Raw genomic sequence first — 15,370 nt, forward strand, 5'->3', positions numbered from 1 at the left:
AAGGAGTGCTTGTCAGGAGCAGTGACTGTCACAGAGATAGAGAAAAGCAAACAAATCAATAGGGCTGTTTTTCTTTTAAGTATGTGAAGCACCGCCGGTACAAAGCTGTTGAAGGCGGCAGCTCACACCCCCTCCGTCAGGAGCAGACAAAGAGAGACAGAGTTTGTTTTTCAATCAAAAATCAATACGTGCCCTTCAAGCTTTTAAGTATGCGAAGCACCGTGCAGCATGTCGCTTCAGGAAGCAGCTGCACAAAAGATCACAACGTGAAGATAATCTTTCAGCATTTTTAGACCAGCGTCCGTATCGTCTAGGTGTGCAAACAGCCCCCCTGCTCAATCCCCCTACGTCAGGATCAGAGAAAGTCAGCGCAAAAGAAAGAGAAAAGTAAGCTGGGTAGCTTCTCAGCCATCTGCCAATAGCGTCCCTTGTATGAAATCAACTGGGCAAACCAACTGAGGAAGCATGTACCAGAAATTAAAAGACCCATTGTCCGCAGAAACCCGCGAAGCAGCGAAAAATCCACGATATATATTTAAATATGCTTACATGTAAAATCCGCGATGGAGTGAAGCCGCGAAAGGCGAAGCGCGATATAGCGAGGGATTACATCAACTTCTGTATGGACATTGTAGTTCCAGTAAGAACTGTACGCTGCTATGCTAACAACAAGCCATGGATTACAAGTGACGTCAAGGGCCTTTTGAACCAGAAGAAAAGAGCTTTTAAAGGCGGTGATCAGCATGAGCTCAAGCGCATGCAGAAGGAACTCCGAGTCCAGCTCAGGGCGGCGAAGGAGCAGTACAGGAGAAAGCTGGAGCAGAAGTTGCAGAATAACAGCATGAAGGAAGTGTGGGATGGGATGAAGATCATCACTGGCTGCAGCTCGAAGCGGGGTACCACCATCGAGAGAGATGTGAAGAGAGCAAACCAAATGAACAACTTCTTTAACAGGTTTGACCACCCTAACCCACTCTCACTCTCACCTCGGAGTATTGCACCCTCCACACATCCTTCTGCTGATACCAGCATAGGAGAGACATCCCCACCCACAATTACAGCAGCGCAGGTGAGCAGAGAGCTGAGGAGACTTTGTGCCAGCAAAGCAGCGGGTCCAGATGGAGTATCGCCACGACTGCTGAAGGCCTGTACGTTGGAGCTGGGGGGTCCTCTACAGCGCATCTTCAACCTGAGCCTGGAACAGGGGAGAGTCCCGAGGCTTTGGAAAACATCTTGTGTCACCCCAGTCCCAAAGGTATCATGTCCTAGTGAGCTGAATGACTTCCGGCCTGTCGCTCTGATGTCACATGTGATGAAGACCATGGAGAGGCTGCTGCTTCACCACCTGAGGCCACAGGTCCGCCACGCCCTTGACCCTCTGCAGTTTGCATATCAGGAGAAGGTGGAAGCGGAGGATGCCATCATCTACATGCTACACCGATCCCTCTCTCACTTGGACAGAGGCAGTGGTGCAGTAAGAATTATGTTTCTAGACTTCTCTAGCGCCTTCAACACAATCCAACCTCTGCTGCTTAGGGTCAAGCTGACAGAGATGGGAGCTGATTCATACCTGGTGGCATGGATCGTGGACTATCTTACAGACAGACCTCAGTATGTGCGTCTCGGGAACTGCAGGTCTGACATTGTGGTCAGCAACACAGGAGCTCCTCAGGGGACTGTACTTTCTCCGGTCCTGTTCAGCCATCGGACTTCCAATATAACTCGGAGTCCTGCCACATGCAAAAGTTCGCTGACAACACTGCTATCGTGGGCTGCATCAGGAGCTATGCGACTATTATTATTATTATAAATTATTATTATTATTATTATTATTATTATTATAAACTATGCGACTCTTCAATTGCACCCAGGGTGGGTAAACGTTAACATTATATAAAGTTATTGTCTATTTTTACCTGCATTATTATCAATCTTTAATTTAGTATTGTTTTTTGTATAAGTAAGGTGCTGCTGGAGTATTTGAATTTCCCCTTGGGATTGATAAAGTGTCTATCTATCTATCTATATAGATTTGCTATGTTGATTGAAAGCACACGACTTACAAGATACGAGGCACTTCATCACTGCCAGCATGAACCGTGAGCCTTCTTTTTAGCACCCAGACCTGTGAAAGTTCCGGTTTAAATATACTTTAATCAAATTAGTATATGTGAAATTGGAAATGTTAACACTTTGTATTATATTACGTCACTTATTCCCACCTATAGGCTCACACATCAACACGCTTGTGGTACGGCGTACAATCAGCTAATCAAACTCTTACATTACGGGGCAACGAATCTGCATGCGTGTGCTCATGAAACCCACTCCGGTGACTCTCTCCTGGACACTCTCTCCGCCCAACCCACATTTTACATCTGCAGGTGATCTCAGCACCTTCTCCCTCTGACATGCGGGCAGCACGATACCCCTTCTGGAGTCGACACGCTCTTACGTGGCCTTCACCCATGACTAAGCCCCTCAGCTGCACCACTGCCTACATTCACAGACAATGCTGCACTTCCTCCTCCCTTTGAAGGGTGAACTTCAAAAGCACTTTTACATTTTCACGACTTTCACTACTCCTGTGACGTGGTCTACAACAGCCTGCTCAGTTTCCACTCTTCATCGTTTCTGCCTGCTGCTCCCATAAGACGAGTTACGCTGCCACTCAGGAAGCAGGCGTGGTGGCACAGGCACCCTCAGCCCCAATGAAGGCACTCAGAGACTCAGGACAGGCTGCAGAATTAAGCTTTATTGTAGGGGGCACATACTGACTCACTTAAGGTGGCACAATGAGACTTCAGCAATGGGCACCTTTTACTTTTATTACAATTCTTTTTCTTTTTCTTCCTCATCTGATTTCTAGCATTCCTTAGAAATGAGGACATTAGAGTGTCAGCTCAGGTTGGACGGTTGGGAGACAAAGTCAGAAAGGCGAGATTGTGTTGGTTTGGACATGTGCAGAGGAGAGATGAGGGGTATAATGAGAGAAGGGTGCTAAGGATAGAGCTGCCAGGTAAGAGGAGAAGAGGAAGGCTTAAGAGAAGGTTTATGGATGTGGTGAGAGAGGACATGATGGTGGTGGGTGTGACAGAGTAAGATGACGAGGACAGGAAGATATGGAAGAAGATGATCCGCTGTGGCAACACCTAAAGGATGCAACCGAAAGAAGAAGAAGAAGATCTGACTTCTAGCACTCCGTTGCTCTAGTCCTGCCTCTAATTAACTTCACCAGTAATTCTTAGCTGAGGGGGTGTCAGACCCCGCTCTGTCCATCTTTTCTGTTTGATAAGGCCTATCCTCACTGCCTTCTAACTGGCGCTTGCCACCTTTATTTACAGCCAAAGAGTTCACATTCTCTTCTCTAAGCGAGGGGCCCATCCTTCAGTTCTCTAACACGTGTGACCTTTGGCTTATGAAAAACTGCTGTTTTCTGGCTCATACAAAATAATAAAGAATATGTAGTGTGAATACATTCAGCCTCGGACACACAAAAAGGTTTGGGGCAGTCACCCATATATTATACCCGGCTGCAAAGGTTTAGATTAGCACTGAAGTGCACAGGTCGAGTCTTCAAATTGAACTGCCTTCTTAAGAGAGAAATGGCGTCTTTACAGACCAGTGTCCCGGAAGTGAGGTCATCTTGGATGTTGGCACCGGAAGTGATGATTCAAGATGGCACCAGACGTGACGTCTTTGAAGAGAAAACAGGCAGGTTTTCCCGTATTTGGTCTGCAGAAAAAAACAGAGGAAGGTTTAGCGCACCCCGCCACCCCCTGACCTGGCATGGAATTTCCTTCTTTCGGTCCACTCAGCTTCCTCCTATTCGCACGTGTGTGACAGTAGGCATAATAAGTCTTTTTAATCTTACATCTTAATGCTTAGTATTACACAATGCTTACTTTCTCATGTGCTTATAATACTTTTCTAGTACGTGAAAATGACCAATTTTAAGAATACAATTTTCTATAGTGGCAGTTCTGATTTACCAACTGTACGTGAATTTCACCCCTCACTCCTCCCCTGTCATCCTGCTAATGGCGTGCCATCACTCTCCTCTCCTCTCCTCCTTCTCTTTTCTTCTCTTCCCTTCTCTTCTGCTGCACCTGTCGCCTTACCGCCCAGATCTCCAGAAGGTTAATGGAGAATTTTCCGCTTCATCGTGCTGCTCTGGCTGTCACCGGCCTGGAGTTCCCCAGAGGTGCCACCTGCCGGTACTTCATTCCCCCAGATGGTGCTTCACTAGAAGTGGTGAATTATTCATGTAGCTGGGTGAGTGACTGCTTCAAGTCCTGCCAGCCCTTAATGGCACAAGTCATGTGACCATTGGCAGGATGAGCAGATACCCGCAGCATCATTTTTTTTCTTTCGTGTTAAACCAATTCATCCATCTTTCCATCCTTTCATTTTTGTTTTTTTTTGGTTTTTTTTCAAATCCACTTTTTCCAGGCCAGGATCACAAGGGCTACGGTATCAGGTGCAAAACCAACGCTCGACGAGGTTTGCCTAGAAAAACAGATTTTTAATACTAAACGTTTAATCCAAAAAAATAAAAACACAAAACAAGAAGCACTGTTATACATTCAACCATCCATCCATCCATTTTGTACTGCTAATCTGGTCCAGTTCCCGGGGTTAACAGTCTTAGTAATGATGCCCAGATGTCCTTTTTCCATGCCACCGAAATGTGTGTATGTACAGAATATATATATTGCCCGCTTTGCAAGCCCACTCCCTCCCCTCCATCCCGGAGTGTGCCACGCGCCAGCCACTTCACGTCTCTGCTGCTTGCGTTGTGAAGGCGGTGGCTGAATGCACGCTTTGGAGATCTGGACGGATCAGCTGCTGTCTTTCTGCTGGTGCTAGTGAGCTGCGTGTTCTGCTTGTCATGCTGTGCGTCGATCATTTAAAAGCCTGTACAGCAGTTGTCCTTTTCTCTCACTGCTTTGTCTTGCAGGACGTTAAAGTGTCTCTCGTGGGACGTCTGGGCTGATTATTACTTTCCTTATTTTCTGAATTTGCACATACATTATTATTGTTCTCTTGTGCATCCATTTTTGCCTTCTTTTCTCTCTCCAATGCTTTCAGGTCTCTTTTTGACGCACTACTCTTTCTTCTTTGCTTAGTCGTTCACGTGCCATCTAGAACGTATAACATTTTTAAGAGCTGGGAGCACATGCAGTGTGGATGCCAAAAGCATTCCAACAACTACGAGCTTAGATGTCCTCAGAACGTTTTTAAGATTGTTTGTAAGTAGGGCGTGATGTGCAAAAGTCACCGTCTCACAGGTCTTGCTTCCTAAGGTTGTAATGTCTAGTCTCGTTTATATATATATATATGTGTGTGTGTGTGTGTATATATTGTGGCAAGAAGAGATACCAGGCTTAGCAAAGGTTTGGGGCAGCCACCTGTATAATATGTTCCTGGCTGCAAAAAAAAGTAAGGCTGTTCAAAACAAGTAATGGTTACAAGTCAGAGTCCAAAACAGAACTGAGTTCCAGAGGAAGGGAGTGAGGCTTTATAGGAAGTTGGGAGGAAGTGATGTCGTCCTTGGAGCCGGGACCGGAAGTGATGTGTGCCGAGCTGAGGCACTGCCTCCTGGCTGGATTTCCCGGGAAGCACTTCAGCTGCCTCCTACTCATACGTGTGTGACAAAATAAATAAAAAAATATATATATATATATATATATATACACACACATCCATCCATCCATTTTCCAACCCGCTGAATCTGAACACAGGGGCACAGGGGTCTGCTGGAGCCAATCCCAGCCAACACAGGGCACAAGGCAGGAACCAATCCCGGGCAGGGCACACAAACACACCCACCCACACACCAAGCACACACTAGGGCCAATTTAGAATCACCAATCCACCTAACCTGCATGTCTTTGAACTGTGGGAGGAAACCGGAGCGCCCGGAGGAAACCCACGCAGACACGGGGAGAACATGCAAACTCCATGCAGAGAGGACCCGGGAAGTGAACCCAGGTCCCCAGGTCTCCCAACTACAAGGCAGCAGCGCTACCCTCTGTGCCACCGTGCCACCCACACACACACATATATGTGTATGTTGGCGAGCGAAACGAGCAGGGGGCAGAGCACCCTTGTGTGTATGTATATATATTTATATATATATATACAGTATATATATATATATATATATATATATATATATATATATATACACATACACACAAGGGTGCTCTGCCCCCTGCTCGTTTCGCTCGCCAATCCCCTACACACTCGTCATTTCTCGGATCTGCCACTTTTGACAAACCGTGCTGTGCTTTCTGATAAACACAAATATCAGCTCGTGTCTTTGATATCTCCGTCTTTTGAAACTATTATAACTGACATTTCGTCACATGTTGGTTTATTATATATGCGAGCGTGATCTTTCGGATTCATATTGAAACCCAAGAAAACTTCTTTGTTCGTGTTTTTCAGATAAATTTTGTGTCAAGTGCGATACTTTTGGATGTATGGATTTGTATCCTTTATTGGCTGTAGAATTTCTGCTACGTCCAATCATTTAACTCTTTCAATTCTATGTTGCATCGTGTCTCCGTGATCATAAATATAAAACTGACTGAATTGTGGTTTCTTTGAAATTAAACTTATTGCAGGTTTAATTGTTGCGGGACCACAGATTCTCATAGCATATGGTCCTGAATCATGTAAATCTACATTTTGAGTATTGAATGATGCGAACGCGTTCAGATTATTGTAGATGCAAATATTTTGCCTGTAGTGTTTGTGGATTTCACTTTCACCAAATTATAAATCTTTTAATTGTCGCGGATAGGCCTCTTCATTGAGAAGAAACATTACTTTTTCCTGATGGCAATACAAATTACACGATCTACAAGTCTCCAACTTAATCTTTAAAGCCAAACAATATCTACATATTTCTGTCATATCACCAATGTCCATATATTTAATCTCTTTTTGCTTTTCCATTATTTCACCAAGTAATAATTTCCATTTTTTTTGTGCTAATGTGATCTTTACTATCATTTTTTTGAGACTTTCAAATTTTCGTACTTCCATTATCTCTAACCTGCTCTGCATGTGTATCGCGCCAACGTTTTTGAATTCTTTACATCTTTCTAGTTTGTCTTCTACTCTGTCTTTTATTTCCGGCCCCGGTGTGGTTAAATATCTTGGCACAAAAAGTCTTGTCTCAGGGGACGTGAAAGTACCTCTCTGAGAAAGTCACATCTCGACTCTTTAACCAAGATTTTTTTATATTATATATATATATATATAGTATATATATATATTTACAGTACATATATTTGGAAGGGAAGGTCTGTGATACTATTTGCATATTTGTAGCTGGAGATCCACAAAGGGCATATGTGTATGTGTGTGTGTGTGTATATATATATATATATATATATATATATATATATATATATATATATATATATATATATATATACTTGTAAGTGAACAAATACATCTTCTATCATCCTTATGTTGTGCGTGTATTGTTTTATTTGGTTTATTTCAGCGGTTGTGTCTGGATTATCTATTGAAAAATAGCAATTTACCACATCTGGACCACAACAGAGAATGTGCGTGTGAGTTAATTAATGCGACTTTTGCCGATTTACAAGCCTCGTAGCTTGTATAGATCTCCTCATATTTATGACATCATGGCTAGAAGGTGAAACAGAGATCCCTGTGTGGGCAGAAGTTAAGATCCTTCACACTTGACATTAATTTGGCATCCCTGGGTGTTCGGAAATTGAAGAACCAAAGCGCATAAATCACAAAAGAACTTCCAAAAAAGGACCACTAGAGAGGGAAATCCCATCAAAAACACCGACAAGACAGGAAAAGGGCCTTGCAGAATCTTTATAACATAAGATTTATTCTTCACAAATAACAATGAAGCTCTGTAAAGAACAAAGATACAAAATGGAGTTGTCTAAAGCAACAAGGCAATCCAGTGTGAACAAAATCCAAAGAGTGGCGAAGAGTGAGCAAATTGGTCAAAAATCCAGTAATTCAACATAAGCACAGATAGAACTCAAAAACTCTGCATAACTACAAGCACATTTGAAATGAACCACCAAGAACTGTGGATGACACTCCAGATTTATAGAGCTGAGGGAGGTTCCTTGTGATTCCTTGTGGTGATTGCCAGGTGGCCCCATCTCTTGAGGGATCACCAAAAAACACGGAACACAACAAAGGCATCTTAAATATGCATATAAAATGAACAATGAAGAATGAGGAACATAATCAACATAAATAAAGCGTATAAGACTAATAACTGCAATGTGAATCATAGAACATATGAGAACATGAGGGCGACCATTAAGAAGGATATCAGGGAGGCGAAAAGACAGTTTGAGAGGAATATACAGATAAGGCGAAAGATGACCCTAAGAGATTCTTTCAGTATTTTAGTAGTAAAAGAACAGTCAAGGGGGAGGTGAAGTGCATCAGAAATAGCAAAGGGGGATAAAAGATACAGACAATAAAATAGCGGATGATCTAAACTTGCATTTCTCTGAGGAAGTGGATAACCTCCAGCGGTAACAGGGACTACTAAGGAGGTACTGAGGGATTTGGAAATTGTAGAGGGAGAAGAGCTGCTGAGATTAAATAAACTGAAATCAAACAAATCATCAGGACTGGATCATATTTAAACTCGAGTTCTTAAGGAGGCTAGTGAGTACAGATATAAACCTTGACACATATTATTAGGAAGTCACTGCGCACTGGAGAGATTCTGAAGGACTGGAAAATGGCAAATATCATCATGTTATATAAAAAGCAACTATAGGTCAGTAAGCTTAACGGGCAGCAATGGAAGATTAATGGAAGTTATTAAAGAAGAGATTAAACAGCACACGGCAAGTCCATGAGTTTTAATGAACAGTCAGCATGGGGTCAGAAGAGGGAGGTCATGTTCTGCTAACATATTGGAATTCTGTGTGGAGACAACAAAGTGGAGCAGATGATATTATCGATGTGGACTTTCAGAAAGCATTTGATGAGGTGCCACATGACAGGGTGGGCATCAAACTAAAAGAAATGGCAGTTCAGGGTGTGTGGTGTGTAGATGGGTGGCTAAGACACAGGAAGCAGAGGGTGATAGTGAGAGGAACCTCATCAGAATTGGGTAACATTAGGAGTGGGGAACCAGCAGGGGGCAGTGCTAGTGCCTGTTTTTAATAGATATAAATGATTTAGATAGGAATTTAAGGAACAAGCTAGTTAAGTTTGGAGATGATACCAAGAGGGCGGCATGGTGGCACAGTGGGTAGCGCTGCTGCCTCGCAGTTGGGTGATCTGGGGACCTGGGTTCGCTTCCCGGGTCCTCCCTGCGTGGAGTTTGCATGTTCTCCCCGTGTCTGCGTGGGTTTCCTCCAGGCGCTCCGGTTTCCTCCCACAGTCCAAAGACATGCAGGTTAGGTGGATTGGCGATTCTAAATTGGCCCTAGTGTGTGCTTGGTGTGTGGGTGTGTTTGTGTGTGTCCTGCGACATGCAAACACCACACTGGGAGGACTGGGACATGAACCCTGGTCTCCTTACTGTAAGGCCACTGCTGCGCCACCTTGAGCCTTTCCAGTTTAAGTCAAATGAAGATGAAGAGGAGACCTGACTGAAGTGAATTAGTGCAGTGAGTTCATCAAGAACACGGGGACACAGAGGGCAACTTGTGAAGGGGAAATTTCACACAAACATTAGGAGGTTTGTATGTGTGTGTGTGTGTGTGTGTGTGTGTGTGTGTGTGTGTGTGTGTGTGTGTGTGTGTGTGTGTGTTCGCCATGTGATGGACTGTCTGGGGTTTTCTCCTAACTTGTGCCTAATGCTAGCTTGAATGGGCTCCAGCACCCCCTAAGAACCTCATTAAGACAGGAATGAACAAAAGAGTTATTGAACCCAAATGAAGAGATGAACCGTCCTGAGATATAACACTGGGTGGGCTTACTCTTTTTTTATTATTAATTGCTGCCATTGCCAAAGGCAATGCTGATAATTAATTAGCTGATGGATTAACATAAATCAATCACTTCTTCTTCTTACGTCATGCACATTTCCTACAAATGGGGGCTACTGGGTGATATGGGCTGGAGACAGTGGCACAGGAGACAGAGCTGGAGGTGACAGAGTTAAAGATGTGCATTGGGTGTGATGACGATGGACAGGATTAGAAATGAGGACATTAGAGGGTCAGCTCAGGTGGGACGGTTTGGAAACAAAGTCAGAGAGGCGAGATTGCATTGGTTTGGACATGTGCAGAAGAGAGATGATGGGTATACTGGGAGAGGGGTGCTAAGGATAGAGCTGCCAGATAAGAGGAGAAGAAGGAAGGTCTAAGAGAAGGTTTATGGATGTGCTGAGAGAGGACATGCAGGTGATGGGTGTGACAAAGCAAGATGACAAGGACAGAAAGATATGGAAGAAGATGAGCAACTGAAAGAAGAAGAAGAGGGGGCTGCTGGGTGATGTCGATTATTGTTGTGTGTTTGTATCGATGTTCTCTTTGTGTAATATGTGCCAAATTGAAGTTAACACAAATGACTTGGTAATAAATGTCACTTAATTATTTGAAACATAAGTCTGTGACATTACTGCGACAGAACCTTGGTGGTTTGTGGTTTAAGTTTGATTTTCTTCTCATTGATTTCTCTAACCAGGCAAAAACAATTTCTTCTCATATAGTGTTCTTTAGTATTACTACTAAGCTGACCAATAATCAAACAAGTTCATGAAAGCCAGCAATGAGCTTCAGAAAACACAACACAACTCCAGACCTCAACACCAATGGAGAAGAAATAAATGCAAGCTGGCACAGTGCTGCTGTTGTTGTCCTCAAGATTGTGACCGGTGTCCTCACTGTGTTTTCTTCCTCTTGTAGGATCAGTGGTTCTGGAGGGTGAGGAACAACCGAGTGATGGACGGCTACCCCATGCAGATCACCTATTTCTGGCGAGGCCTGCCACCCAGTATCGACGCCGTGTACGAGAACAGCGAAGGGAAGTTTGTATTTTTCAAAGGTATGTGAAGACTTAGGGATGCCTAAAGATGAGTCCATTCACAAGCTTCCAAAATAAGGACACACCGGTAATTCTGAATCATCATTGTCACCACATTTGTTATGTCATGAATCTTAGCTTTGGACTGCTAGAACTGACTTTTGTTTAGTGTTGTTTATTTAACACGATGACTGCTAACTACGAGTTAACTCATTGTAGGTGATCGATAGTCAGACTCGCCTCGCGTGTTGTGTCTTAAATTGACTTTGGGACTGTAGGAACAAATATGAGCGTATGAGAGGAAAACACGTACATAGAGGATTGTGGGTATGAAAATTAACATGACGTCACATAACAGAATATGTCACGTTCGGTTAGGTTTACATAGAAGATTACAATTAACCAAGCCCTTAAACTGTCAACTATCTATCTATCTATCTATCTATCTATCTATCTATCTATCTATCTATCTATCTATCTATCTATCTATCTATCATATAGTGCCTTTCATATATCTATCTATCTATCTATCTATCTATCTATCTATCTATCTATCTATCTATCTATCTATCTATCTATCTATCTATCTATCTATCTATCTATCATATAGTGCCTTTCATATCTATCTATCTATCTATCTATCTATCTATCTATCTATCTATCTATCTATCTATCTATCTATCTATCTATCTATCTATCTATCTATTATATAATGCCTTTCATATCTATCTATCTATCTATCTATCTATCTATCTATCTATCTATCTATCTATCTATCTATCTATCTATCTATCTATCTATCTATCTATCTATCTATCTATCTAGGCCGAGGTGTCACGTTTCACAGCTGTTCACTGTAAGAGACTTGTGTTTGTTTGCATTGATGGATTAAAGGCCAGAAGTCCACATGACCAGCATCATCAAGTTCTTCCATGAGAACCCTGAATACAATGAGGACTGATTGAGGTCATTTATGTTAGGGGGCTGGGTGGTCTCGTGGCCTTGGTACCCCTGCAGATTTTATTTTTTTTGTCTGGAGTTTCATTTTTTTGTTTATTCTGTCCTCCCTAGCCATCAGACCTCACTTTTACTCAGTGTTAATTAGCGTTCCCTAATTTTAATTCTTCTTTTTTTTGTCATTTTTCTCTTTCTTCATCCTGTAAAGCACTTTGAGCTCCAGCATTTGTATGAAAATGTGCTCTAGAAATAAGTGGTGTTGTTGTTGTAACTGTCAGAATAGCAGTAAAGATTCTACTCCTAGGAAAGCCTGCTGTACCCTCCTGTGCAACTTTGTGACCCAAGCTTGACAAGTGGTACCAGAAGTGGGGTGTTGCAATATTCAGTCATCCAGGAAATACACCAGATGGTTCACCATCCACCTTCGCTCATCAACAGACTGAACTATTGAATTCCAACATGTTGTGTGTCTTTTCATGTCCTGGGTCCTCCTTGTGTGAATTTAGCATGTTCTCCCCGTGGCCGTCTGGGTTTGCTCAGGGTGCTTTGGTTTCTACCCACAGTCCAAAGACAAGAAGGTGAAGCTGATTGGCGTTGCTAAACTCTGTCTAGTGTATGAAACAAGAATCCTGCCGACTATACCATCACAGTGGAGGAAGTGGGTAGACTTCACTCTAAAGTTTTAATATTATCCGTTAAGATTATATTATTAATAATCTGTCATAATAATAGCAGTAAATCAATTATCAACAGTAGGGTCATAAGACATGGATGTTTGATGGGCTGGTGACACGAAAATTGGCCCACGTGTGTATGTGTAAGTGTATTCACCCCGTGAAGGCCTGGGCTCCTGTCTAGGGATTGTTCCTGTCTTGCACCCTATACTTGCATCTTCTCCACGACTTTGCTTCACATAAAGTGCATTTACGAGGTGGATGTATGCAGCGTGTGTTATAAGTTGGGCAGGCCAGCAGAATGAGTGACCTTAGTGATTTAAACCGATGGCCATTTCGGTTCTTCCAGCTTCCAAATAGCTGTCATCATGGGCTTTTCAAAAGAGTTTACCGAGAATGATGTGAGAAGCAAGACTGCCCAGGTGACAGCCCCTCCTAAGGAGAAACATTGTTGAGATGTCCCCAGCTGGGACAAATCCTCGAGATTTTAGACAGACAGATGAAGCAGGATGGCTAGTGAAGTGGCCCTTTCATCAGGACGTAGTCCTGTTAGCACACTGCCCTACTAATGTCACTAATCCTTCAATAAATGGATCAATCAATCAATTACTTAGAGCAAGCGAAACCGCAGACATGCCAATTATGGGCACTGGAGAGGCGCCAGCCAAGACGAGAAACGTGAATTATTAATTAGCAAAAACAAAATCAGGCCCTGGTGCTGCATTCGTTGGCAGGCATCCTGCTTTTGGGGCAAGGCGGAAAGCATTTTGCCATCATGAATTCAGCCTCAGGCATTGCTTTGAAAACTGGCGCCTAAGGCGAATGTAAAATGTCTGAGTTTAGAGTGAGGGAGAAATGAGTGCCGGAGAATAATAAGTCGTTAGTGATGGAGCCACGGAGAAGAGCGGCAACTTATGTGGGATGGCACTGCACTTGGGGGGGTTTGTAGAAAACCTCACGCTGATTACAAAAAATCACTGTACAGATTAGACAGGGGGATGGATATGAATGGCGCTATAAAAATAGAGAGATTGACAAATATGAAAAGGCACTATAAAAATAGACAGATGAGGAAGGTAATGGAAATGAAGGCACTTTATAATACATAAATAGGAAAGGAACGTTATACTAGATAGATCGATGTGAAAAGGCGCTATATAATAGATAGATAGATAGATAGATAGATAGATAGATAGATAGGATAGATAGATAGATAGATAGATAGATAGATAGATAGATAGATAGATAGGAAAGGTGCTATATGATAGATAAATAGATAGACATGAAAGACACTATATAATTAATAGATAGATATGAAAGGCACTATATAACAGATAGATAGATAGATAGATAGAGTAGATAGATAGATAGATAGATAGATAGATAGATAGATAGATAGATAGATAGATAGATAGATAGATAGATAGATAGATAGATAGATAGATACTTTATTAATCCCAAAGGGAAATTCACAAACACATCCTCCTTATTAAAGCCTGTTTGGAGTGAGGTGTTGATGACATGAGAACTCCAGACATGAGCGAGGAAGAGATAATGTGAGGGGATGGAGTCAAGTAGGTAGATGGTGGGACAACTAGTGAGGAGGCTGAGAACATTGGCGTTAGAAAGAGGGGAGAATATTATGGTGTGCACAAAAGGGAGCGGACTGGCGGGGTGGCAGGGGTGTCAAAAATTGACTGGTGATGCCACCTTTTCCTGAAAGAGGTTACAAAGGAGGTGGAGGGTTGAGGCAGAGAGAGGTGATGGCGGATGGCAAGCCATGATCATCAGAAATGTTCCTACTTGCGATGTGATAGAAACTTACCTTAATGTTGCTAGTAGACCTGGGGACCTGGGTTCACTTCCCGGGTCCTCCCTGCGTGGAGTTTGCATGTTCTTCCCGTGTCTGCGTGTGTTTCCTCCCACAGGTGGATTGGCGATTCTAAATTGGCCCTAGTGTGTGCTTGGTGTGTGGGTGTGTTTGTGTGTGTCCTGCGGTGGGTTGGCACCCTGCCCAGGATTGGTTCCTGCCTTGTGCCTTGTGTTGACTGGGATTGGCTCCAGCAGACCCCCATGACCCTGTGTTCGGATTCAGCGGCTTGGAAAATGGATGGATGGATGGATGTTGCTAGTAGCAGAACAGCAGGGAGATAAAAGAGATGGATACCCGTCCAGGTTCCCCTGGGGACTTTGACTGTCCATGGGCAGGAGGGTCTTCCACATGCAGACACAGAGGCAAAAGGACAGACAGCATCAAGGCAAGAGGGCACGGTTGTCAGTGGTGGTCAGGTTAGCATTGCCAGTCTTGCTTTCTGCTGCCCACTCGCTTGCCATGCCTGACAGTGGATGGAGGGGGGGTTACACTAAAGTCAGCGATGGATTAATTGAGGTGCCAGGTGTGGGCACTGCCACAGAGCACAGAACACTCTTGTTGGCCGCTCTCGTCTGTGTCGGGTGAGTCAGGTCAGGCGTGATGCTCAGATTTTTATGTTTAATTAAAAGCCAAATGCAGTCACCTAATAATTCCAGATATGAATAAAGCCCGACTTCATTACCGGCCCAGGGTTGCTTTTGATGTTGAAGGGAATCTCAGCGCTTCTCCCATGGGATCTACAAAAGAAGCAGATGCAGCAGGAGAGGCTGGGAACGGGCGGTGGGACACGGATAAAAAGAGCGGCACAGTCTGCTCCCCGTCGAGGTGGAGCTTAAATTATTAATCACCTGGCCGCTCT

The 15,370-nt window shown here is 43.4% G+C and overlaps 1 protein-coding gene across 1 annotated transcript in view; it reads left to right on the forward strand.

Moving 5' to 3' along the window:
* The window catches only part of mmp16b (matrix metallopeptidase 16b (membrane-inserted)), a 201,792-nt gene that overhangs the window by 154,201 nt on the left and 32,221 nt on the right, over positions 1–15,370 (forward strand). Inside the window, exon 7 of the mRNA XM_051929263.1 lies at positions 10,890–11,028. Within this exon, the coding sequence (XP_051785223.1) occupies positions 10,890–11,028 (139 nt within the window). The remainder of the gene's footprint in view (positions 1–10,889; positions 11,029–15,370) is intronic.

The sequence above is a fragment of the Erpetoichthys calabaricus genome, chromosome 6, assembly GCF_900747795.2.
Source record: "Erpetoichthys calabaricus chromosome 6, fErpCal1.3, whole genome shotgun sequence".
Taxonomy (NCBI): domain Eukaryota; kingdom Metazoa; phylum Chordata; class Cladistia; order Polypteriformes; family Polypteridae; genus Erpetoichthys; species Erpetoichthys calabaricus.